Here is a 25780-nt window from a genome sequence, read left to right as displayed (position 1 = left end):
CCACGACTCGGGCAAAATATAAACATCCCAGTTTATGCAGATTATGGCATTTGAATAAATATACATAGGCCTACATATATATATGAAAACGCTTCGTAGATAAATTAATCATCAAATAATGTTCAATAATTGTAATAAAAATGGAAATACTTTTAGGTTGTGTGTATAATAATGGCAATCATGAATATGTATACGCACAAACTATGCGAGGAGCTCAGCAGAAAATATTATACTTTAATTGAGTTGAAAAAAAACAACAGCATATCATTTCTATGAACATGTACAGATGCACAATCTCACAAGTAACAACAAAAATATGACAAAGATGTCTCTCTAAACAGCAGTTATTTACATGTATGGTACACATGTTGTTGCATGATCACATCTTTAATGAATGGATTAAATGTTTTTTTAATGATTCATCACTTTTTTTGGTTAATTTTTCCAAAACTTCAATCAACTGTTTCGGAATTTCCAACTGTTGGAAAAAAAAAAAATGCATTTTTAAAAAAAATAATTAAACTCCCATTTCCCCTTCCTTTGTGGATGATTCTCTGAGCGCTATGCGGTCTGGCAGCCTGTTGGGGCTGTTGATTCATCGGGGTCTTGTGGACATCAGTCCAGTGGACAATTGGCATTTCCTCCAGCCTACGGGCTCTTCTTTTGTGGGGGAGAACAAGCCTCCCTTATGCCCCTCTCCACTGAGGTCATCCATCCATCCATTTCTCTCTCTCTGTCCGTCGCTCTGTTCTGCTCTGAGGTTGTTATCTCGCACTCGCACACTCTGTCTATCTTATCTCTCTTCTCCTCTCTTCTCTCTCTCTGATCTGCGGTCTTCATCACTTGCGCTCTCTCTCTCTCTCTCTCTCTCTCTCTCCTGCTCTCATTATCATTCACTTACACTATCTTTCTCTCTCACTCAGACTTTCTCACATGCACACTCTCTCGCTATCTCTCACACATGCACACATGTACTCTCTCTCTCTGTGTGTGTGTGTGCCGGTGACACATAGATGAGTGGCAGCGGCAGCAGCAGCACCCAGCCGACTCATGCTCTCATGACTTGAATGTGATTGAGTCTGTGACTGAGGAATAACAGCTCAACGAAGGTAGAGAGACACCCGCACATCACACTCTCTCTCTGTCTCTCTTTCCTTCTCTGTCCCTCTCTTCCTCTCCTTCTCCTTCTCTGTATCTCTCTCTGTCTCTCTCACTCTCCTTCTCTGTCTCTCCCTCACTCTCTCTGCAGCAACAACTTGAGAATACAATGACAGAATTGAGAGAAAGAGAGAGAGAGAGTGAGCGAGAGAGGCTTGAGCCAGTGGCGATCTGCCATCTGGTCTGGTCTTTTGATGAGGAAAAGTGGGCCAGTACTGGAATTTGCCCAGTGTGTTGTTTGAGTGGAGCGGGTTCACAGATCATGATAATGTCAGAGTTAAACACAAGCCCATGACTCTGAGAACTCTTTTAAACAATCTTCCGCAACGTTGTGGTTTGCTGTACCTTTGGCTTTTTATTTGAATTGCATTAGTGTCCGGGCTGTGCGGCTCAACTCTCCCAGTCACTTGCTTTGGTCCCCAATGTCTGCATGAATGCCGGGTGTAAGAGGACCCAAACCCCTACCAGCCCGTAAATTACATGCATTGTGGTTCACTGTTATTCACTGTCATTAATCCAAAATAGTCAAAAACCGTTTTTGATGATTGTGAAAGTAAAAAGTAAATAGTAACAGAGATTTAAAGTGTTGTAATTGGGATTTATACCCTGTGCAATGAACTGAAACTCCACACCTTTTTCTACAGAAGAGGGTGAAGCTGTTTCAATTTGGATTAATATGTCAAGCCCCCAGATTTTCTTTTATATTAGCGTTCACGAGAGGGGACCTATAGTTTACAAGGCGATAGGACCAAAATTAACCCCGCTGTCATTCACTGGTTTTTCATCCTGCTGTTGAGAACAACCCTTTCTCCCCGGGCCAACATTCAGCTCAATCCCTGTGCTGTACACAACCACTGACCGAACGACAGAAGAACTAACTGGTGTTTAAATACTACTTCAACTACTAAAAGATCCCTCTTTACAGGTTGGGGGGGGGGGATGAAAACACATTTGTGTCCACTTAAAAAATGAGGAAAAGTCCTTCAAAAAAATAGTTCCTTCAGCCGTTGTGATTCGTGTGTTTTCCCTGCTGCACCCCGGGTCCGAAGGGAGTGAAACACAGAGCGCTTTTTGTCCAGCAGTGCTGTTCAGAACAACAGACCAATCAGGCGCGTCTGTCTAATTTTATCGAGTTTTTTCTTTTCTTCTTTCACCCCCCCCCCCCCCCCCCCCCCCCATTGTCGTTTGGTCCCCTTCACCCCAGTTCTTGTGGTCTGGGAACCAGTTCTGTGGCGGACGTGGAATGGTCCGTTCTGTACAGCGGGACGGAGATGCACACGCTGGGAACCGCGTTGGCCGGCGACGACAACGAATCGTCTCGCCGCTCCACGTCGCACTCGCGCAACCGCCGCCTCCGGGAGTGGGCCTGGAGATAAAGAACCGAAATAGAATGGTAAATGACCTGTATTCATATAGCGCTTTTCCATAGAAGTGCCTTGCTCAGGGACACTCCGGGGATTGAACTAGAAACCTTCCGGTTACCAGCAGCAAGCCCGCTCTACCTCCTGAGCCACAACAGAAGGAGTCATGTACGCACGCTTTCCGTGCAGCTTTGGAGTCCTATCAATGCACCTTTGATTATTTTATAAACAGGGGCGTGTATTTGTATGTACAGCCCTATGCATATTACTTTCACTCACATTTTTACTCATCTACTCAAAACGATAGATATAATTATATATTGAATGTTTTGAATGCAAGGCATACATTGGTCCTAGTTCAATGCCAAATAGGGCCACTGGAGAGTCTGAAGAAGAGTCTATTTTCGTCTTAAAAAATATGACAAACAGAAATAACGAAAAAATGCAACGCAAATGTCCCCTAATAAAATGAACAGATGACACGACATGGTGTTTATTTATGTACTCACTAGCCACAGCAGCAGGAGCAGACATGCTGTGAGGGGGACCAGGATGAGCAGCACAGGACTTCTGCTCAGCCAGGCTTGCACTCGCCCATCTAGAGAGGCACATGAGGATTAGATTCAGGTGAAGCAAACATCCCCCTTAAGCCAGGAGGTACACTGCTTGTGTTTCGGAGCTTTAGGGGTCGAATCGCTCTAATCCAAAGACTTACTTTGACCAAGTGTGCGGTGTGTGGGTTTATGTGTAATTGTACGTACGTGTGTGTGTGTGTGTGTGTGTGTGTGTGTGTTTGTGGATAGGTCAAGACCCACTTTATCAACAGGGGGTACATCTTGATTTCAGAGTTTTCAGGGTCAAGTCCTTGATTCAATTTGTGTGTTGTGTCTGTTTGTGTGTTCCTGACCCTTTTGATCGAGCAAGACTCCAGGGCTATTACAAAAACATTGGTATTGTGCGGTCTCTTTTCTGAGAGGAATGTTGATACTGAACACATTTTGTCTATAAAATCAAATGATATTATTCAAACCATTTGAGGCGAATGATAGAGGTAGCGGTTGACAATATAGTGGTCTCAGAGTCATGATAATATAAATAGTCGTGGTGGTGCTTGATTTTACAATAGAAATAGGCACATCATTATAGTTAAAAACTCAATGGTGTTGTTTCCTAGACAACATGAGATCGACATGATCTCACCGAACCAAATGAAATCAATGCATCTCAGGATGCTGACTGAAAGCAAGGTGTTCAACGTTAGTTGGGTTTATCTATAATATTCTGTCAATCTTGCAGATGCCTTCATCCAAAGCAACGTACAGTGAACTCAGATACAGGTCATCAGTGAGGGTAGGGGTTGGGCGCCATCTTTGTTGTATAAGGAGGAATGGGTTAAGCTAGCGATGGTTAGTGTTATGCACTTGGTTCTATGAACATCCTTACTGTACCGACAGCGATATATTGTTTCTCTTTCTTCGGACAGATGTACTTGTTGAAAGTCGCTTTGGTTAAAACCATATGCTCAATGTAAATGTAAATGATGCCTGAAGGTAGATTTGCGGCATGGTAGACCAAATCGAACCCAAAACTTCTCAGTCGGTACTCGATCACATGCGCCGTGCGTGTGCTTACCTGGGGTTTCCTGGTGGGGCACGCAGGGGGGGGGCTTACAGGGAAAGCCCCCCACCCCTTGGGCCGCAGCATGCAGTATCTCCTTGATGTAGTCGAAGTAGAGACCCGACAGCAGGTTCCTCTCGCGGTAGTGACACTGGAAGACCTGCATCGCCGATTCCTGAGCGCACCAACACAAGGACAGATTGAACGGGATGGAATGGATGTTGGTCGCCCTCTTACTGGGATCACTGGGCCATATTTGTTGTACAGTTAACACTGTATGTAGTTCATGTGTAGTTCGACTGCATGCGTTGTACGACATACGATAAGAACACACCAAAGATAAGCATATATGGGCATACGACAAAAGGACATTTTAACTATTTGCACAATGCGTGCATTGGTCGATGTAAGAAATGTACATGAACATGTATTGGGAATCAACACTGCATATTATAAAGACAAATATGATACATCGAAGGCTATTATAAAAACATTACACGGGATCACGAGGCTACAACGGATGCAAATCCGCCAAATCAAATTTTGTATTATATGTTTCGTATTCTTGTGTCTAATTTGTGGAAACGGTGAACGACACAAAGATGTACAAAAACGAGCGCACACAGTGCAACCAAATCATCATCACGCCCGTCTCACCAGCTCCTCGTGGTCGAACGTGAAGCGCAGGCTCTTCAGCATGGCGATGAAGACGATGATGTTCTCCTTGTTGGAGGACAGGGCGCCAAACATGGTGGCCAGTTTACAGAGACTCTGCTCCAGAGGGTAGATGTTCAGCACCACCCAGCACACACCGCTCTGAGGAACCACAGCCATGTAGAGGAACGCCTTACAGTAAGTCATCAAACACTAATAAGCACAAATTAATGCAGTAATAAGCATTAGTATATGATACACTTGAACCTCCTAAGATGCCGCAATTTGATTGGTTCGCTACCTCGGGATATTTGGCAATATCAAATGATTGAGATCTCAAACTCTGGATGTTGCGTGACGGTCGTCTCATCACGCTAATAAAAACAAATAAACTGCTAATAAAAACAAATGAATCCCGGCAAAAAGTGTTATCTTGTATATTTTTGGAGTGTTCACGTGTAGTATATACTAAAACAATTATTCACCTCAGGCTCCGTGAGAAGTTGGGGATAGCTATTCCCCACTATTCATTTGGCCTTCTTTAAATAATTGTTAATTATTGTATGGCGTTATCATTAGAGTTAGGGTTATTGACAGATTTTAGGTTTAGAGTTAACCCAATTAAATAAGGTATAGATTAATAGCCCCATTAGTGCTAGTATTCTGAACAACATTAGTAAATGGTGATGATAGACATTATTAGTTAAGGGTAATTAACCATTAGTGAATGCTTACAACTGCATTAACTAATATAAATCAATGGTTAATTAATGTACCCCTGATTGTAAGGTGCTGCCCCATTTAAATACTTTTTGTTCGGCTACTCTTTTACTCAACACACCATCATGTTTCATTGGGTAAAAGTTGCGTTACAAATCATACTTATTGGATTTTTGCTGGGTTTACCTACCACTTCCTTTGGGATGTAGTGCACAGGAATCTCATAGTCAACGGGAATGTTCTGTTGCTGTGGTGGGAAAAATAAAGAGAGAGAGGTGGGTTTTACTCAAGTCATGCAGCTTATGTGGAGGATCTCCGACGGCGATGAGACACGCTTCTCTCCGATTTTAGTCAGGAGCAAGGTGTGATGTGAAACTGACCAATAGCAGCAGCTTGTTCACATCGTCTGTGATGGGCGTTCCAAACTTTCCCGAGCAGTGGTGAAGACTTGTGAGCAGAAAGAAGAGGAGACAAGGAGTCTTGCAGATCTGGTAAGAGAAGAGACATAGGAGGCAATTAGGATTACAGATGGGACAGGAGATATAGGAGACAAGGAACCTCAGAGATGTGCTAGGGAGAAGAAATAGGAGACAATGATGCCCTATTTTAGTTGCGTGTAATTAGGTAGGAAGGTATTCAAATGTGTTATAAGAGATGGGGAAAGGACATCCACCAATATTATGTTTATATCAATTTCTATGTATATCGATAGATATATAGATTGATTTCTTGATCTAGATCGATCGATATCTATAGATATAGGCCTACATGAGATTTACTTACACCAGATATTTGAGCACAAAAACACAGAAATCCTGTTATTTATGGCCAGTTGGACAAAATATCCCTGCATTACATCCCAACAAAATATATCATAACAGATCGGTCACAACAGTTGAGTAATACTCAACCACATATAAAGTTCACTACCGCCCCAACTCCCAAACCAAAACATTTGTACAAACTATGGCGTGAGATAGATAAAGAGATAGATATATAGATCCTTTTCACAGAGGTGTCACCATAAGACAAACACTTCCAAAACGAATAGTGGGTCTGCTACTCTAATGTAGGCTACCAGTGAACCGAGTGACATTTTATCTGTATGCATTTTCAAGCAATTTCCTCTCGTACACCATGACCAGTGTTAATGTCAGCTGAAAGTGGACTCGTTTGAAGATTCTTGGCAGGACGATCGTTTTGATTTGGCAAAAGGGATCTGTAATGCATGAATGCGACTTTAGGAATGGTTTAAATCGGTATAACTTGTTTTGGCATTGCGGGATGATCAAAATGGAATCTCTATTCAAAATCTTGGTTGTGACGGTGTAGCACAAGTTTGGACATCACAAGTTTAAGATACAACAGGGCTCTTTTTTTTGTAACTGCTTGTTGCAAAAAGGTATGATCGATACACCGGGGTCTCAACACTGTGCAGTTTAACAATTAATGACATAGGACTTAAGTCACTCGAAGGCATCTTCCTTGTTTGGGGAGCAAACTGGAAGCAAGTTACGTCAAGCCGTCATGTTATCCAAACAGGAGAATGACGCTCTTTGTTTATTTGTCATACCATTCGAAGAAAAGCAACCAAAATGTACAGATATTTACAAAGACATTGAAAAGGCCTGCACAGCAACGTTTCTGGTTAGTTAAAATGACTTACACCATCTATCTTCACACCATCCATCTTCACAGGTAATTAGATTAGATTGTCAGGAAAATAGACTATTAAAGTATTACCAGGGATAAAGCTTTAGTTGGTGAGATTTTAAGCCCCAAAGTCTTCTTTCTGTTCACCGTGTCTGTCATCTTCTATCTCCATCCCCCGCAACGTTCCTCCGTGAGGTCTCCCTACCCTTGAGGTGTACGCTGTTTGGTGTCCCACATGTGACAGCTCAGGGATGCTGATTTCCTCTCAGACAAGTGACTCCCGTCCCATTCATCAAGTTAATTGATTTTCCGGTGTTGCTAAAAATAATAAATCTCTCGACCGATCTGCGGTGGGACCCATGTGGTTTTCATTGAAGTGTTCAAGGAACTTTGTGGCATCAAAGATTGTGCAACTGTGCGGACATACCGTCATTAAAACGTCATATACACGTCATTAACAAAAAATGTAAACATTGAGGGCTTTATCACACTCAAGCCAACGACAAATACCAACGACATCAGTGCCATCAATAAATATCCATGATAGGATATCTTTTCTGTACTTTGAAATCAGGGGCATTTCCAGCTTCACAGTTTTGAAAAACATTTCCAAGTAATGCTTGCGTAGACGATATATATTGTTATAAACATTGTTTCTCTCAATTGTTATCTTTACATCCCGACATACATTAATAAAACAAATGGGTAAAAAAAAAAGGGTATCCGGTTCTGTTGCAGTCATTTTATAAGCCCGTCAAATCATTTAATTCTCCCAGAATGAAAGGATTGGATGGCCCACCTGTCCGTCTACCTTATGACCCGCCTGCCTGAAATTTGCCTGTGCACTCATTGCGCATGACCAGAGTTTTCCACAAGGCTTGGCAGAGCTATTGCTAAAGCCAGGGAGCTAATTGTGTGTTTTGGGGGGCATGGTTTTGGAGCGAGGCCTGAAGGGCGGGGTGGGATTTTTTCGGTTGGATACTTTCAATATCTAGTTTACTCTGTCTTGTTCCTCCAAAATTGCCGACCCCAGCTTTAGGCTTGTTCGCGGCAATCTTGTCTACATCATGTCTGGTATTATTAAAGGGGAATAACTAAATATTTAAATTAATGTAAGAAAAAAAACCTTGGAAGGAAATTAACATCTTGAATAACTTCTGACCCAAAGGGGTGCAAGATGTTCCTGTTTTCTATCAGATTGTCAGAAGATCGACACACTGACAGATGTGTCAATAACATGGAATATGGATTTAGAAGTTTACCGAGATATTTCTTCTTACTCACAGCATGACATTTTTCTCATGACTCGTTTTATACCGTGAACCAAGAAACTGAAATAAAAATATTGCCGTCGTGGCTGGCAAATAACCTTGTCTTGATGACTATAGACCCAATTGAGAAATGTGCAAAGCATATTTTTTGATGCTTCAGCAAAAAAAAAGAAATCAATGAGCAATGACCCTTTACAGAGTTTCATAACACCGAGATTTCTATTCTAGGAATCGTTATGACCTAAAATGCCCTTTCTACCTCAAAGTATCCATTACTTTTGGTGGTGCGTTTTTGAATTGTAAGCACTTTTTTAATTTTAAAAGCAAGTCAAGCAAGACCAGTTTAATTTGGCTATAATTGGCCATGCTATATCAGTCTAATGCTGCCATGACAGTTTATCCAGTTCATAAATGTTATTTTTTCATCTAATATCAAGTGGCAGAAAACATAAAACAACTCCACAAAAACATATGAGATTTACCAGATTTCCGAGTGGAAAATGCGTTATGGAAAATTAAACACACTTGTAATATGTCAAAAAAAGATTGTCTCAACACGTCAGTAATACATAACCAAAACATATAGTTCACTAACGCCCCAACTCTTAAACCATTACCGCTGTGGTGGTGGTTATGGTTAACAACGACAACAACAACAACCATAAACCCACCACAGTCATTTGTACAAAGTATGGTGTGATGCATTTTTGACCCCTCTTTGCAGCCATCACATTTGGTTCGAAGGATCATGAAAGTATTTAAAGTGTCTTTCAATAAATGAAATGTGATTCCTTCAATGTAGCTGAATTTCATGCCTGTAATTAAACTGCTAATTGAAATAGAAGTTCAGAATAGAATGTGATTGAATCCACTTTGCTTCTTACACCAAACAAAAATCATGCTTCACCACGTCGCAAAATACAGGTTTTCCTTCCACAGCCTAATTAGACTTCCACAAACTACTGGCCGAGCTATTCACAAACAACAACACACATAACAGTTCAACTACAAGCCGACATCCAGATCCCACCAGCCCAACAAAAAGGTAATAAAGAGAAACAACGAGCGCACTACTTACTTTATCCCTCATATGGAACGAAAATTGAAGGTTTCCACAATCCGAGGCATGAAATTCAGATCAGTGTTCTTCAGATCAGAGAGATATCAGATAGAGCTCCGAGTGTGTGTGGGAGAGAGAGGAGAGGAGAGGAGAGTGTGTGTGAGAGGGAGATGGTGCGTGTGAGAGATAGAGAGAGAGTGAGAGAGAGTCAGAGAGAGAGAGAGAGAGAGAGAGAGCGAGCAGAGTGTGATCAGAGGATGGGAGGCCGGTCTGTTTCCAGTCCAGACGACAGTTGACTGAAGCCTTTTCACGAGTGCCGGGGGGGCCGCCTACAGGCTGACTCACTGTGTGACACGACCACGTTGTGTTCGCCGTCACCGCTGGCGTCCGCGGCTACACACGCTTCTCCAGAAGACTCCTACGTGATGCCGAGAAATCGGCCGCGCGTCTCATCCTCTCAGAAGGGCAAGGCGCTTTGCACGCACGGGGGGAAACTCGGCCACTGTTCTGACGCCTCCTGTAACTTTTAAAGGATGCAACGTTTTTGTTCTGTAATGTTGAAAATATGTCACAGTGTTGTGTGGTAATATTATGTTAGACTTACACAAACGTGCTTTGTAACATAGCAGTGAAGTTGTAGCGTAACATAGTGGTTGTGACTTTGTAGTGCTGTGAGTGTGTAGTGCAAAGTTGCAAAGGTTTAACTTTGTAACAATGTGCAGTACAAGTATACACGTAAACATTTGTCGAGTTGTTAGTGTAACATTGAGTTGTAAAGGTGTAACTTTCTAAAATTGTACCGTGAAAGTCTACCTTTGTGTAACATTAAGTTGTAAAGGGGTAACATTTTAACCGTGTAGACTGCAGCTTTCTCAGGAACTGCTCATCCAAACTTGACACCACTTCCTGGGGTCCACGGCAGTACACGTGCCAGTGTGAGGTCGGCTGTACGGTTGTACGGTTGTCGAGGAAATCGAAGGGGAGACATGCAGAGACAGATAAATGCACAGATACATGCATACATAGAAGAGACATACAGAGACAGAACTATAGTCAAGATTTATACATGTGAAACATAGTAGTAAAGTTGAACTTTGTAGCCTTTGAAGGTTAAATATTGCAGAGTTGTAAAGGTCTTTTACGTAATGTGTAATGTTGTAAAATACACATGCAATCATTAAGGAAAAGTTGTAAATAGACTTTATCTTTGCACTGCAATAACACACCACCTAGGTGGCATGGGCTGCTCAAGAAAAGGACGCAGGGGGGTGATGAGGGAAATCCGCTTTATCGTAAATGTTGATCGATAATAATACACGGCCTTGGTTCTCCATGTTGCCATGCAGGCGATCTCTCCCTGAGTGTATGAGGTGATGGCTGGTTTAACCTGTGCACACTGATTACTCAATGTGCAACAGGTGTGCAGGCTCACCCAGCGCTAGAGTCCAATCAGTCTGACTCGGGCCAGGTGAGGCTGCTTAAACCACTCATCATCCACACACACCCTGTTATTGATGTCAAAGTAATTACGGGGTGAAATTTAGGTTCATTAATATGTAACAGAAATTAATTTACATTTTTGTGTTCCTCATGTATTTCAAAAGCGTGTTGTCTTTCTAAGACTCATATATATCTGTGTTAGGAACCTGATGCATATGTTTTTGTATGTATGTATGCCCCTGCCGTCATTAAATTCCCCTTTCAGTATCACTTCATCCGATAATTAATTGAATTAAGGCTTGATTCAATAAATAGTCAACAAATCGTTTCCTCCAGTTCACGGTAGTGCACATACGACTCATTGGACTCAGCGGAGCTGGAAGCCGTTTGCTTCTAAAAATACCCCGGCAGGCGACCGGGCAAAACACAAACACAGGAGCTGCAAGCTGCAAGGATTCAACGGGCACCGGGCACACACACACACACACCACCTGGTGAGTGGGCTTTTGGGGCGACGTTGTTACTACCGGACTATATTTGCATTGACTAAATGTGTTCCAGCCTGTTTAAAAGGTTACAGGTCACTGGAGAACTGCAAAACCCATATGCTGTGGATTGGGAGTACTTGTACTAGAGGGCATGTGAATAACATGGAGATCTCTGGGAGGGTGAGAGAAGTTTGAAGCAGGTTGTATTAGGGAGAGAGAGAGACACAGACAGACAGACAGAGAGGAATTTGACAAACGTAAAGAAAGAAAGAATTTAATGGTAGCAGTATTACTGTAGTCTTTTTTTTTTACAGAGAAAGGAGTAGGATACTTGCTTCAGTAGTAGTAGTAGTAGTAGTAGTAGTAGTAGTGGTATAAGCAGTTTTAGAGAGAGAAAGAGCATGGTACTTGCATCGGCCCATAGCTCACCAAAGGTCATAGTTCAGGGTCTTGACACTAGGGTTTCTAACCCTAACACGTGGTGTTCATTGGACCTAGCAGTAACATACAACACCTTTTATTGGGAGGTAAATTAACTACTGCGCTTTGATTGCACTTTGTTACATTTGTTTTCCGCTGAATTTTAGTTATTGCCACCAAGGCCGACATTAAAAAATGTTTCATTACTATAAGCAATAGTCTTGCATGATAGGACAGGTCAAAAAGAAAACAAACTGAAACTCTCATCTCAATCCAAAGAGGATAGCCAAAAAGTTGAGAGTTAGACTGTATCTGAAAGGGAGTGTCAATGCAGAAAATAATGTTGCATTGTGATTCCCCCAGTTTGGATAGATTTAGAGACAGTGCAAGATAATAACACTACGACTTTGTTTCTAACAATATCGGGGACATTTGGAAGGCAACCACATGAGAAGTGAAAATCTGTTTTACTACAATAATTTGACTCAGTAGTGCACTGTAACTAAACACACAGAAAACTTGTCTCTGGAGTTGTCTTAATTTAGTCGGCAGATAAACTAAATTCAAAGTAAATCATACTTTTCAAACCATTTCATAACATAAACAATCAAATATTGAATACATACGTATTTAAATGGTACATATTATACCACCAGGGGTGAGTATGATTAGCCTTACAAGCCTTTTTGAAAATCTGCCCCATATGACATCACTAGTCGGCGTGTCCACCTGGATCTGTGCCGGATAGATGAGCAACGTTTGCTACAGTCCACTGGGTAGGCTGGTAGACTGATCTATCCAGCACAGATCTAGGTGGACACGCCCACTAGTGATGTCATATGGGGCAGATTTTCAAAACGGCTTGTAAGGCTAATCACACTCACACCTGGTGGTGTAATATGTCCCCTTTAAGTATTTATACTTTATATTTTTCTTTTCGCCCTTTTTACCTTGTAATACTTTGTTTAGTGGATTCTACAAAAATGTGTCATCCATTTTGTGTCGCAGATAAAACGGTCATGGTGGCCTCCTCCAAACATGGCTAACGCTGAACATGATGGTATCGACGAAGAGCTATTTCAGTACGCCATTCAGCAGAGCCTCCAGGACACCTGTAGGCGGAACGGCGACGCCCACTCTAAGGGGTAACACTTCCTGAGAAGGTTTTTAATAGACTCTCTTTAATGACAGATGGTAACACAACTTCCCTCCGTGAAAATACCCAAAGGAACTGCAAGTCTAAACTGATGTTTCATTTGTGTATGTGTTTTTAAATATATGTATAGTTTTAGGTTTTGTTTATTAAATACATGAGTATTTCATGTTGAATTTTAAGATTAGTGTCATCATTGTAAATGATGCCCTAAGAGTGTAATTAAAGGTTTGAAATGAATTTAGATTATTGTCAAGAAAATCCATAATGAATGACCGATGTGAAGTGAATTACATTGTATATAAATATTGCATAGCTTACAATTTCTTCTGTACACACATTTGTTGTTTGTTGGTTGGTTGTTAGAAACAAGCCCCAAAATGAAGACTTTCTGAAGATATTATCCGCCATTGATCAAGGTAGGGTTTCAAGAATCCTGGAATTATTATTAAATGAGTTTGATCAAACACATCTGTACCAGGGACGTTTCTATGTGTGTTATTGTGAATGTGTTTGTGAGTGTGTGTACATGTGTGTGCGTGTACGTGTGTGTGTCTATGTGTATGAGATGCTCCTGTTTGTATTTGAGCGCCTGGATGTCTAAACGTGGGTGCCCATACGAGTGAGTGCATGTGCATAATACACATGTTTATGTACATGTGTGCATGTCTGTGTGTACATATGCACATGTTTAGCCCTTGTGTAAAGCTGACCCTCTGTGCTGTGCTGTCCTTAGGGGACGAGGAGGCTCTGGCCAGGCTGTCTGGCTGCGTCTGGGGGTTCAGGCAGAGGGACGACCAGGGGAATCTTCCCCTGCACCGGGCAGCCTCCCAGCTCCGCCCCAGGGTCCTAGAGCTCGTCCTGCAAGGTCAGAGGACTCTGGTGCTAATGCAGAGTATAATGACGATGTTGGCGATGATGACGGTGGTGAGGATGATGATGATGATGGTGGGGTTGATGATGGTGGGGTTGATGATGGTGGTGGTGAGGATGGTGATGATGATGGTGAGGTTGATGATGATGTTGTGGGGGGGAGGGGGTCATGATGCTGATGATGATGATGGTGGTCATGATGTTGAGGATGATGATGAAGATAAAGATTCAGTCAGTGTTGGTGGTGATTCTGTGGCAGCTGGTGTGTTCAATGTGTTTTAATGTTTCTTTGCCAGGATGATTAAGATGGTCTGTTTGGATTTCTGCTTGTTTTACTAACAAGGACCGCCTGAACGATCAGCTCAGAACAATGAAATAGCGTAACTTCTCCACTTTGGTATCCTCAACGATGTGGATCAAAAGTTCGTTCCAAGACCACGGAGCTCTTGGCTCTGGGCTTCCGGCTAAACGATGAGGAAACGTGTGGCAGTTCTCATTTCTCAAATTTCACATCAAGACATTCTCAAAGAACCAAAATATCGCCCGCTGGATTCAACATGCCGATGTTGCCCGTCTCTACAAGGGCTATAAGACTGCATTGTTGCCTCTTGCCTATAAAAAACAACAAAATATACAAAGAAAACTGTTGATAGTAGTATAACCGTAACCTGGTGACAACTGTAAGACCCATGAATGCAATATAAACAGCCAGAGAGCACAGACAGAACCAGAGGAACGACACTGTGACCAGATCAGGGTCCAAACGCGTTACGGGTGATTGGGCCTTTTTCTCACTAGCTAAACAAACCAACTTTAACATTAACCGACCAACAACAAGGCTGTGAAAAGAAGCCGAAGGCAGTCGCGCAGGCAGAGGAGAGGTGGGAGGCAGATTGTGAAGAATATCTCTTATATAATGATAAAATAATACTCTTACTGTGCCACAGGTGAGGCTGATCATCATTAGCTGGCCCTCTGGCTCTCTCTCTGGCTCTCTCTGGCTCTCTCTCTCTCTCTCTCTCTCTCTCTCTCTCTCTCATGAAACAGATGAGACACAAGTGCAGTGTATGTGCATGTGGGGTTATGTTTGTGGGGTTATTCATGAGTGATTATGTGTGTGTGTGTGAGGCTACGTACATTTGTGCGTCTGCATACGTGCGTAAATATACAAACCCTTGTGTGTATGTGTGTATGTGGCTGAATAAATGTGTGCATGAGTATTTGATGTCTGTGTGTGGGTGTGTGAGTGTGTGTGCGTGGTTTTCTTCTGTGTGTGCAGCTATCCATGTCAACGTGTGTCGGCGCACGTGTGTAAATATGCATTATCTGTGTGTGTGTGTGTGTGTGTGTGTGTGTGTGTGTGTAGGGATGGCCTCCAGTGAGGAGAGCCTGGAGGAGCAGGCCGGCTGCGGTGGGACAGCCCTGACCCTGGCTGCACACGCCGGCCTGGGGCTCAACGTTGGCCTGCTGCTGCAGTACGGCGCATCTCCGCACAGCACCAACAGCAGGAACGAGTCCCCGCTCGCGATAGGTGGATTCACACACCACATGACACACTCCAACCAATAACACAACAGCATGAGAAAATCCCCGCTGATGATAGGTAGATACACGTACCACATGACACACTCCAGCCAATACACGGCAGCAAAACGTCGAAAACAACTCAAAGACGTCATAACACAAGACAACATAGTTAAAGACATTTTAACACAATGAAACGCAACCAAATAACACAACACAGCAACATCAACAACATCTATACAAATTTAACCGACTAAACCTTCTTCCCCACGCTTCACTCCATTATGTCATCATGTCAATGATGTTTATTTAATCCAATCTTCTTACTTTTCAATTATTAATAAACTTTGCACAGCTGGGAGTTGCAGTCGCAATCCCCATTTCACTGCTTTTTGTGTCTCAAATTAAGCATGTGACAAATAAATACTTGAATCATGAATGTCAACGCCCCTATTTTATTCCTAACCTCTCACTTTTGGCAGCGGTGAGACAGCGATGCTACGACATCGTGCTCTCTCTCATCATGGGCGGGGCGCTGGTGGAGTCCTGCACCGCCGTGCATGAAGCTGCCAAGGTGAGCACACCGCCCCTCACCCCCACCACAACACCACCTCATCGTGCTCAACTCTGGTACATTTTTCTCTGATACTTATGCCTCCTCCTTCCCGTCTTCCTTCACGCCTCCATCATTCCGTACATCTCCCTTCCTTCCTCTCTCTTTTCTCCCCTCGCCCTCCCTTCCTCCCTCCATCCATCAATCTCTTCATCCCACCATCCCTTTCCCCCCCCCCCTCCCCCCTTCCTTCCTTCCCTCCCTCCCCCCTCCCTCTCCCATGCCACCTTCCATCAATCATTCCCTCCCTTCCTCCCTTCCTCCATCCCTTCCTCCCTCCCTCCTTCCTTCCATCTTTCTCTGCCTTCTACCCTCCCTCCCTCCCCCTTTCTCCCTCCCTCCCTCCCCCTTTCTCCCTCCCTCCCTCCTTCTTTCCTCCCTCCATCCATCCCAACCTCCCTCACTCAAACCCTCTCTCCCTTCTACCCTCCCTCCCTCCATTCCTCTCTCTCTGCCTCCCTCCCTCTCTCCCTCCCTGCCTCCCTCCTTTCTTCCATCCCTCCCTTCCTCCCTCTCTTCCTCCCTCTCTCCCCTCCCCATCATGGCGTCTCTAGGTGGGCTGTCCGGCCATCCTGATGTTGTTGCTGAGACACGGGGGCAAGACAACGGGCACCGACGGCCACGGCGTCACGCCCATGGGCGTGGCCGCCGAATACGGCCACACCGAGGCCCTGGACATACTGCTCCAGCACGGTCAGCCCCGCAGACTGAGGCGCCATCGTCCGACTGCTTCCATGTCTAAAATGCCACCATTTGGGGGGAGCCGCCATTTTGTTCAGTGCGGTTCAAATTCAGCTCGTTAAAAGAATGAGTTACGCGTCGTGGCGATTGATTTATGCAGAGTAATAAGTCTCTGAATTCCCCCTATTTCGGTACTTATTTGTTTTTTGGAATGGTGTATTATGAATTGTTAACGATTCAGGGATTGGGGAATAGGAGCAATTTCAGACAGGGCCGTAAACTGTACCAAGTCAGAGAGAAGCATAACGTATCCAAGTTCTGGTGGAGACATTAGTTAGCATTGCAGTGAAAGAAATTACGATTTTTATCCATGCCATATCCCACATAATATATGTGTATTGAACTATTAATTAAGTAAAAAATATTTTAACTTGTAGCCAAAGGATGCAGAAAATAGATTATAACATTCATACAATTCCTTGAAAGAATGACCAACGAAATGCAAAATACCCATAACAGCTGATGTTAATGCAGTGCTGTTTGACCGTTTCACCACCAGGTGGCGATGTTAATGCTCAGGCCAGTAACGGAGACAGTGTCCTGTATGATGCGGCTGGATCGGGGAACCTGGACTGCATAGAGCTGCTCCTGCAGAACGGAGCTAACCCTAACATAGCAAGCTATGCCTGCCAGCTACCTATACACAGAGCTGCTTATGAAGGACACTTCTTGTAAGAAGGACTTGTATGTTTGCTTGTGTTTTAGAGCATTGATTTTTATGCTCTTCTGCTTAGAGAGACATTAATGGATCCTCTGATAGAGTTCAAATTCTACCGGAGTGATTTCGACTGGAGGGAACGTCTCTGGTCAATGTTAAACTGAACTTTTTTTTTTTCTTGCTTTCTCTCCTCCCTCGTTAATTCCAATTACCAAACACTTGTCCCTTCTCCCTCTGTCTGGCTGCGTGTGTCTCTCTCTCTGTATCCCTCCCTCTCCCTCTATAATTATTTTTGTCATTCTTTTCTTTCATCCTGTCACTGGCTCTTTCACTGTCTATTGTTGTCCTTATTGCTCCATATGCACCAATCTTTTTTAATTGTTTCCAACATTTTTCGATCATTTCCAATTACCCCCCTCTCTTTCCCTCCCTACCTCCCCCCTCCTCTCCACCCTACCCTCCCTCCCTCCTCTCCCTCTCCCCCTCTTTCTTCCCTCCCTCCCTTCCTCCCTTCCCCTCCCTCCTCTCCCTCTCCCCCTCTTCCTTCCCTCCCTCCCTCCCCTCCCTCTCCCCCTCTTCCTTCCCTCCCTCCCTCCCTCCCCTCCCTCTCCCCCTCTTCCTTCCTTCCCTCCCTCCCTCCCTTCCCCCTCTTCCTTCCCTCCCTCCCTTCCCCTCCCTCCTCTCCCTCTCCCCCTCTTCCTTCCCTCCCTCCCTCCTCCCCCTCTCTTCCTTCCCTCCCTCCCCTCCCTCCCCCCCCAGAGCTCTGAGGTGCCTGGTCCCCATCACCACAAAGAGGGCCATCCGTCTGTCGGGTCAGAGCCCGGTGCACTCGGCGGCCGACGGGGGTCACCTCTTCTGCCTGGAGCTCCTCATCCAGAGGGGATTCGACGTCAACGCCCTGCTGGCCACCCACATATCCGGTCAGCCCACGGGCCCATCCCCACCAATCCACCTACATTGCTCCTCCTGGCCTGGCTACTAAACATTTCCTAGCTATCCAATTAAAGGTGACATATTATACCACCCGGTGCGAGCGTGATTAGCCGTCAGGCGTGTCCACCTAGATGTGTGCTGGGTAGATCAGTCTACCGGCCTACCCAGTGGACTATAGCAAAAGTACATCTAGGTGGACACGCCGACTTGTGATGCTAGAAGAACGGCTTCAAAATGGCTTGCAAGGGCTAATCAAACTCAAACCTGGTGGTATAATATGTCACCCTTAAACAAATTCCTCAGGTCAACAATTTCGAGTGCCTAATGTGCTCCAGCATGGTGACCGAGCTTGAATAGGATTGGTCAACTCGTGCCCTATTGAGAGCACTGTTTAGGGGTGGGTTGTCCAAAATGGGAGTGCACAAATCTGGTTTCCTATATAGTGCCCTACTTCATATCCAGTAGTATAGTAGTATTGTTGAAAGTAGTCATGGCAATATTATTATCAGCATTTCCTTCATTTATCATTTCGTAACATGAGTCATTTAAGGCTTGGATGCTAGCACCGATCATTCGATTTCATCAGCTCAACATCCTCCCAGTAGAACATCGTAGCGGCGCTATCGAAAGGTGTCGTTATATGCTGACGACATGATACTGACGTATGAAAGGGGGTTGTAGAGAACTACGGGGACCTGCGGAGGAGCTCGCTGTACTTTGCCGTGTCCAACGGGGACCTGACCTGCACCGAGATGCTGCTGAAGGCCGGGGCCCGCACCGACCTGGACTACCTGCGCTGCCTCCTGGTGGCCGTACGAGCAGAGAGGTGCTCCTCCAGTATAATATCAGCTCATATAATGTAGTCCAGTTGAAGCCCTGCTAATCTAATCTGGTCTAGTCTAGACCAAACCAAACCTAATATGAACCAATCCAATGTCATTTAATCTCGTCTGATCAAGTCAAAAGAACGTAGATGAGAAATAAGAAAGCTGAACATGTAAAATAATCTCATAATCTACCGCAATTGAATCCCTATTAATATAATCCAGGCTAGTCTGGTCTAATCGGACCCAAACGTATCTAATCATCTAGTCAAGTGAAGAAAACGTAGATAAAAAATAAGAAAGCTGAACATGTATAGATGTTAAACCACCAAACCATCAGAAATCGACTCTATTCCAGTCAAATCTAATCTAATCTAATCCATTGTAAACCGTCTCACTTCAGAAGTGATTCCTAGATATTGGTAGACAAAGTTATATTCTGATTACCATCAAAAATACTACATCTGACGTATGCCACAGCATTGCAAGGAAATATAAGTGACGGTAAACGTTTCTGTGTGTCTTACCTCTGACCTCCACCGGGGGGTGTGGCTCCAGGCATGAGATGGTGCGCCTGCTGCTGTCTCACGGCGCCGAGGTCAACTGCTACTTCCGGGTCATCAACGACACGTCGTTCCCCACCGCCCTGCAGTATTGCCTGAAGGACGCCGCCATGCTGCGCCTGCTGCTCGACCACGGGTACCACGCCCACAAGTATGCCCAACCGACCAATCAAAAACTGGAGATCACTGATGGGGCGGGACCACCAAGTAGGCCCAACCGACCAATCAAACACCGGGGATCACTGATGGGGCGGGGCCACCAAGTAGTCTCGACTGACAAATCAAAAACCGAGGATTACTGATGGGGCGGGGCCACCATTACCAAATCATACCATCCCATGTCTTTTAGTTTTTGAGGCTTTCATAACAAATGAGACTTTCAGTGTTGATTTTTCAGGTCCATAAAGGGGACCTATTATGCTTTTTCGACTTTTATGACCTATAAACGTTGTTATAATGATTGATAGTCATGTTTAACCATACTAAAGTGTCAAACAATGACGTACATGCATTCCGACGTATCCCCTGCTGACAGTCTGGGGTGGCTGTGCAGAGCGCTAAACACTCGGGACAACGATTGCGATTAACTTGTTCACATTTCCGGGAAACATCTACGTAGACGTACTCCTGCCACGCCCCCATATGCCTGGTCAAATCTGCCCGCGCGCGCACTCCAAGGAAGGTAACCAATCACAACGGAGTCGAAACGGAGCGTTGACAGAGAAGGCTGAAAGCGCCCAGATGAGAGGAAGAGTTTCCCGAAAATCGACATCGTTTTTTGTGTATGGTTATACATGACTATCAATCATTATAACAACGTTTATAGGTCATAAAAGTCAAAAAGCATAATAGGTCCCCTTTAAGGAGCAGGTGGGGTTAAGGTGTCTTGCTCAGGGAGGCCTAAAGATAGACTGCGGATGCCCGGGGAAGCAAAGGCAGAATCCATCTTGTTCAATGTCTCACTAAATTAGCTTCAGATATACCCCGAATCGGAAGGAAGATTTTCTAATTAAATCTGAAACCATAATCTCTCCGGTAGGTGTTTTGAGTGCAACCATGACGACAGCGACGAATTTGACAGCTCCTGGATCAACGTTCATAACCAGGCGTACGCAGCATACCGTAATGCCACTACTGTCACTGTAAGAACTCCTACACCCCTACTGATACTATACAGTAAACCCACTACTATCACTGTAAGAAATACTACACCCCTACTGATACTATACAGTAAACCCACTACTGTTACTGTAAGAAATACTACACTCCTACTGATACTATACAGTAAACCTAATACTGTCACTGTAATAACTGCACTCCTACTTATACTATACAGTAAACCCACTACTTTTACTGTAGGAACTACTGTACTCCTACTGATAATATACCTTAAACCCACTACTGCTGTAAAAATGCTGCTAATACAACTACTACTACTTTACAGCAGACCTACCATTACCATTTTACTACAAAGCAAGTCTCTTAGCTCCTTTCTCTGTAAACAATAATACAGTTAAACTACTAGCATTTGATTGTTTCTTTCTTCTATTTCTTTAAATTAAACACACCTCTCTCTCTCTCTCAGTTCTGTGAGTTTGTGTCGGTGTCGTGGCTGGTTCACCTGGTGGGTGGTGTGGTCAGGATGCTCCTGGACTACGTCAGCTACGTCCGCCTCTGCCCCAACCTCCAGACCATCCTGGAGACCACGCCCGAGTGGCCAGAGATCTGTGGCATTCTGGGTAAAGCAGTTTATTTCAGTTGATGAGTCTGTAGTTGATATAAATCATTACACTTGTATCCAAAGCTACAGGTAGTCTGCGGACATGGGTTTAGAACCCAGTACCTTTCTGCTGGGAGTCTAATACCCATTACAAGCCCTTTCAAAATGTCACATGTGAGTGTCCAGCCAGATGTATGATGGATTGATCCGGCCCCCATAGTTGGTACAGTCCACACTATAGGGGCTGCTGGTAAAATAGGAGCTATTTAAGATATCTTTACCTGGGATTGACCTTTGACTTACACCCAAGTACACTCAATGTACATCTTCACCATCCATTATGTGGGTCCATAGAACAGCCAAGGCCTCTCCAACACCTCTGCCGAATGGTCATCAGAGGTCACATGAGCCTCAGGACCCTCAACAACCCCGTTGCCATGGCAAGCGTGCCCTTCCCCCCTCGGCTGAAGACCTACCTGACCTACACAGAGAGCACCTGACCAATCAGCGATCATCAGAATGTGTTTGTGGGTACTGATGGTGGGGATATGTCAAAGGAACGAATGACCGAATGGAGCCTATTAATAGTTAGGATTGATAATACAACTGCATAACCTCCCTCTGGACAAACAATATATGCCCTTCGTTCCGTAAGCCAAAGGGAATAGATTCTCTAAAGATGTGACATTCGATGCATCTCTTTTCATTTTGGCCATCTATGAATATTTTGTCTCAAGCTGTGAAAATGTGTTGCTGCAAAGTTTAGAGGCTGTTTAGCGCAGATTCATTTATTTTGTTGGATTTTATGGGGGGGGGGGGGGGGGGATAATACCAATATCGTTCATTGTTCTGTTGATAATATCTAGAATAATGATTACAAAGCTGTGAATTTGATAACCATTGGATGAAGGTGATTCTGATAGCACTTATTTTTTATTGTTATTTTGTAATGAATAAATGATTAACAAAGGAATAAGGAATAAATATATAATAAAGAAACAACATTGGTGTTTGGAGTTGGTATTGCTTTTTGTGTTGTTGTACAATACATACGGTTCTCACGATAAGAGAATAATCCATCTATGCATTAAATGCATTATAACCAATAACTTCAATATGACATGCAAAATACATAGACGACTTTAAGATGTTCTTGAGATCTGGTGATTACCTTTCAAAAGGCATTATGAACTAGCTAGAGTCTAGACCTATGTGTGCTTCCTACTGCGTGCATCTGTCCACGATGCTCTTATTTTGTCGACGCGCTCTTATTTTGTCGACGCGCTCTTATTTTGGACATGAACAAAGCCGTCCGGCAGGTGACCAGCTGCTACGTCCTCCACACACTCTGAGCTCACAATCTTTTAGTAGCCATGTCTCTCAGTGCAGCGCGTCCTAAAACAGACGATGCATCATGAAGGGTGTTGGGGGGGGGGGGGGGGGGGGGGGTTTGGGGGCACAACCCAACCCTATCCCCTCTCCCCCCTCAGCCCCCCTGCCCCGGCCCCTCTCTTAAGGCCGTAACAGCAGCTGGAGAGATTAGAAGAGGGGAAGACGGACACACATACACACACTTATCCATATCTAGAAGCAGCCAGCAACCCAAGTCAGACCTATGTTGATGCAGCTGACAGGAGTCGATCTCGTTTGGACCAAGGGGGATAGACTCGCTGTTATCAGACCCCGGGCCCCTGATCCAAGAGCTAGTGACTGAGACAAAGGGTCTGGACGGATCCGCTGGGTATGAGGGCGTCATTGCCGGACCGCTGACTTCTTTGAAGCCCACAAATCACCCTGGACTCACTTGGTGACCCTGGAGTGTTTTATGGGAAAAACACTAAACGATTCTGGAACTTTTTTTAAAAGGTGTTGAGAATACATTCGGAAGTCCTTCGGGCTTGTTGGAAGCTTTTGAATCGGTGGGGGGGGAAACGTTTTGAGAGGTTGAGAGCGACTCAACCCTCTTAAAAAAATCTGTTGGGATCGACGGTTGACTACGTTTTAGCCATGAGCTGCTTCGGCTACCGGCGGGAGCTCAGCAAGTACGAGACGTGGACGAGGACGAGCTCCTGGCCTCCCTCAGCCGGAGGAGCTGGCCGAGCTGGAGAAGGAGCTGACGGACATCGACCCGGACGCCAACGTACCCACCGGGCTGAGACAGAGGGACCAGACGGACAAGACCCCCACGGGGACCTTCAGCAGGGACGCCCTCATGAAGTACTGGGAGTGCGAGACGCAGAAACTGATGGAGGATGAGATCAGCGGGGGCAGTCCTAAAATGGTAGGTTCGGAATTACTTTTTTGCAGGGTTGTTGTTATTGTTGAATTTAAAGGTGCTGTATGTCAGATTAAAATGCTATTATTTGAGGGGAAATTGTTTGGAGAAGCCAAACAATGACTTGAGAGAATATTGAGAATATGTTTTTGAGTTGACTGCGCCTGCCTCTGTATGAGCCAAGTTAGATTTAAGACTAATTTCTGACTAATCAAGGCATCTCTTCCCTGATTGGTTCGGAGAATCCATCTTGCCTGCCAATCACAGGTGCTCAATAGAAACACTCATTAGTCCGCTCTTTTCTGCTGTCCTAAACCTAACTCTCCATTCTTACCTACATCTGCTTTAATAATATTGTTAAGTACTATTATTAAGTAACGCTTTTAAGTGCTACTTACTATTAGTACTATTAAACAATATGTTCAAGTATGCAAGAGCATAGACATTTTTGAAACCTTTGTTTGCGTTTGTGTCTTAAAAATACTTTTGGAAATTAATTTTAACTTTTAAATCAACCAATCACAGGATGGGGAACAGGAAACGGAATGCGTGACGGAAAACAGCAGCGAGGCAGAGGACGAAAAAGACGACGTCACAGAGAAAGTAATAAAGAAATCGATGAATGAAAGGGAGGAAGACGAGGAAGAAGATGAAAACAAGGATGAAGAGGATAAAGAGAGTGAGGAGGAAGAGGAGTTGGAGACAGAAGAAGAGGAGGAGGAGGAAGAAGAAGAGGAGGCTGAGACAGAGGAGGACGAAGAGGAGGAGGAGGAAGAGACTAAAACAAAACCAGAACAGCCAAAGTGTTCTGGGGTCGGCTCCAGTTTCTCTGTGGAAAGAGCTGACTCAGCTCTTACCACACAGGAAGACACTCCTAAGCTCTTAAAACCTCAGAGGGTGGAGCCTATTCGTGTGACTCCGCCCCCTCCAGCAGCGGACTGCAACGCCACTGGGAACCCCACCATCGTCGACGATGTTCTGGAACGTATCCTAAGCGACGACCCGGAACTAACAGAGGTCAACCTCAACAACATCGATGACATCTCCAAGGTAAAGCCTGTGAGGACAGAGACCATATGCTGATTGTCCGGTGGCTGTTGAACTTTGTAGCATAACAGGTTTGGGTTCCACTGTGTTGACTTAACATCTCCTCAGTAATTAATGCTTCATTAAGTTCTTGTTTGAGGTGTACCTCAGTGTCGGCTGATTCAAATGGCCTCCGTTGTTTGGTATTTGCCTCCTAGCATGCGAGTGTAACAGCTGGGCAACAAACAATCAAATAACAGAAGGCCTCACACATGACATGGGCCTTATGAGGAAGACAGATTAGGACAGTGATTAGCCTAATTTGCAGCACTCATATTCATGTTTAAGATGCGCCACTCAAACAAATCACAGGTCACATAAAATAGGCTCCAGTTAAAAACCAGCCTATGGTGCTCCACATTCGACTATTTAGGATCTCATCAGGTAGCTTTTGAAGCTTTTCAACACACATAAACAAAGAAGTGCTTCTCAAGGAGGTCTACAGGTAGACTGCAGTCACACTATGGTCCAAACCCAGTCACAATGGGTTAGGAGTCAGACACCATAACCACTAGCAACCACGCCGACACATATAACCATGTATCCAGAAGCCAGGGGCCTCCAACCATCAGCGTGAAGCTCCCCACTTTGCCCCTCAGGAGAACCTGATCCGCTTCGCCGAGGCCCTGCGGTCCAACGGCCACGTGCAGACCTTCAGCCTGGCCAACACGCGGGCGGACGACGCCGTGGCCCTGGCCATCGCCAAGATGCTGGCCGAGAACTCGTCCATCGTCAGCCTCAACGTCGAGTCCAACTACGTCAGCGGCAAGGGGGTGATGGCGCTGGTCCAAGCCCTCCCGCGCAACCACACCCTGACCCAGCTGCGCTTCCACAACCAGAGGCACATGTGTGGAGGACAGGTGGGTGGTGGGACAGAGGGGGGATGTGGGGTGGATGGACGCGGGTGTCTGTGGAACGATTCCCTGGGATGCGTACTGCAGCTATTTAAAGCGCCCTCCACTGATTTTACCAACA

General features: G+C 44.7%; 3 protein-coding genes across 4 annotated transcripts in view; 2 read left to right on the top strand and 1 right to left on the bottom strand.

Moving 5' to 3' along the window:
- Positions 1–214: 214 nt before the first annotated feature.
- Positions 215–9801, bottom strand: LOC132447665 (uncharacterized). The gene is made up of 7 exons (XM_060038564.1): positions 9513–9801; positions 5891–5998; positions 5701–5757; positions 4794–4952; positions 4152–4311; positions 3029–3117; positions 215–2524 (listed from the first exon to the last, which is right to left on the bottom strand). Exons 1-7 carry the CDS (start codon positions 9522–9524, stop codon positions 2354–2356), a joined length of 756 nt encoding a protein of 251 aa, XP_059894547.1. The 5' UTR covers positions 9525–9801; the 3' UTR covers positions 215–2353.
- A 1549-nt stretch (positions 9802–11350) lies between these two features.
- asb15b (ankyrin repeat and SOCS box containing 15b) lies at positions 11351–22460 on the top strand. Of its 2 annotated transcripts, none has more exons than XM_060038428.1 (14): positions 11351–11428; positions 12851–12987; positions 13362–13414; positions 13732–13863; positions 15235–15399; positions 15875–15966; positions 16560–16698; positions 17246–17417; positions 18164–18324; positions 19019–19163; positions 19720–19875; positions 20764–20866; positions 21310–21463; positions 21804–22460. In XM_060038428.1, the coding sequence occupies exons 2-14, from the start codon at positions 12881–12883 to the stop codon at positions 21980–21982; spliced, it is 1758 nt and encodes a 585-aa protein (XP_059894411.1). In that variant the 5' UTR covers positions 11351–11428; positions 12851–12880; the 3' UTR covers positions 21983–22460. The 2 variants fall into 2 exon arrangements, with proteins under 2 accessions (XP_059894411.1, XP_059894412.1); XM_060038429.1 differs by having other exon boundaries at positions 21799–22460.
- A 491-nt stretch (positions 22461–22951) lies between these two features.
- Positions 22952–25780, top strand: part of LOC132448042 (leiomodin-2-like) — a 3947-nt gene continuing 1118 nt past the window's right edge. The window contains 5 exon segments of the mRNA XM_060039103.1: positions 22952–23491; positions 23494–23526; positions 23529–23725; positions 24245–24769; positions 25405–25690. Of these exon segments, the coding sequence (XP_059895086.1) occupies positions 23452–23491; positions 23494–23526; positions 23529–23725; positions 24245–24769; positions 25405–25690 (1081 nt within the window). The 5' untranslated portion in view covers positions 22952–23451.

Source organism: Gadus macrocephalus, chromosome 19 (genome assembly GCF_031168955.1).
Source record: "Gadus macrocephalus chromosome 19, ASM3116895v1".
Lineage (NCBI taxonomy): Eukaryota > Metazoa > Chordata > Actinopteri > Gadiformes > Gadidae > Gadus > Gadus macrocephalus.
Note: the sequence above shows the minus strand (reverse complement) of the source record. Positions and strands in the feature narration are given on the sequence as shown.

What these genes read in the sequence shown, in the direction of transcription:
- asb15b (XM_060038428.1), top strand. Translation starts at nt 12,881, where the DNA reads ATGGCTAACGCTGAACATGATGGTATCGACGAAGAGCTATTTCAGTAC. An exon ending in GGCGACGCCCACTCTAAGGG is followed by an intron (nt 12,988 to 13,361) that starts GTAACACTTCCT and finishes GTTGGTTGTTAG; the next exon opens with AAACAAGCCCCAAAATGAAG. An exon ending in CACGGGTACCACGCCCACAA is followed by an intron (nt 19,876 to 20,763) that starts GTATGCCCAACC and finishes TCTCTCCGGTAG; the next exon opens with GTGTTTTGAGTGCAACCATG.
- LOC132447665 (XM_060038564.1), bottom strand. An exon ending in GCCCCACCAGGAAACCCCAG is followed by an intron (nt 3,118 to 4,151) that starts GTAAGCACACGC and finishes GTGCCTCTCTAG; the next exon opens with ATGGGCGAGTGCAAGCCTGG. An exon ending in TGCTCCTGCTGCTGTGGCTA is followed by an intron (nt 2,525 to 3,028) that starts GTGAGTACATAA and finishes CTTTATCTCCAG; the next exon opens with GCCCACTCCCGGAGGCGGCG.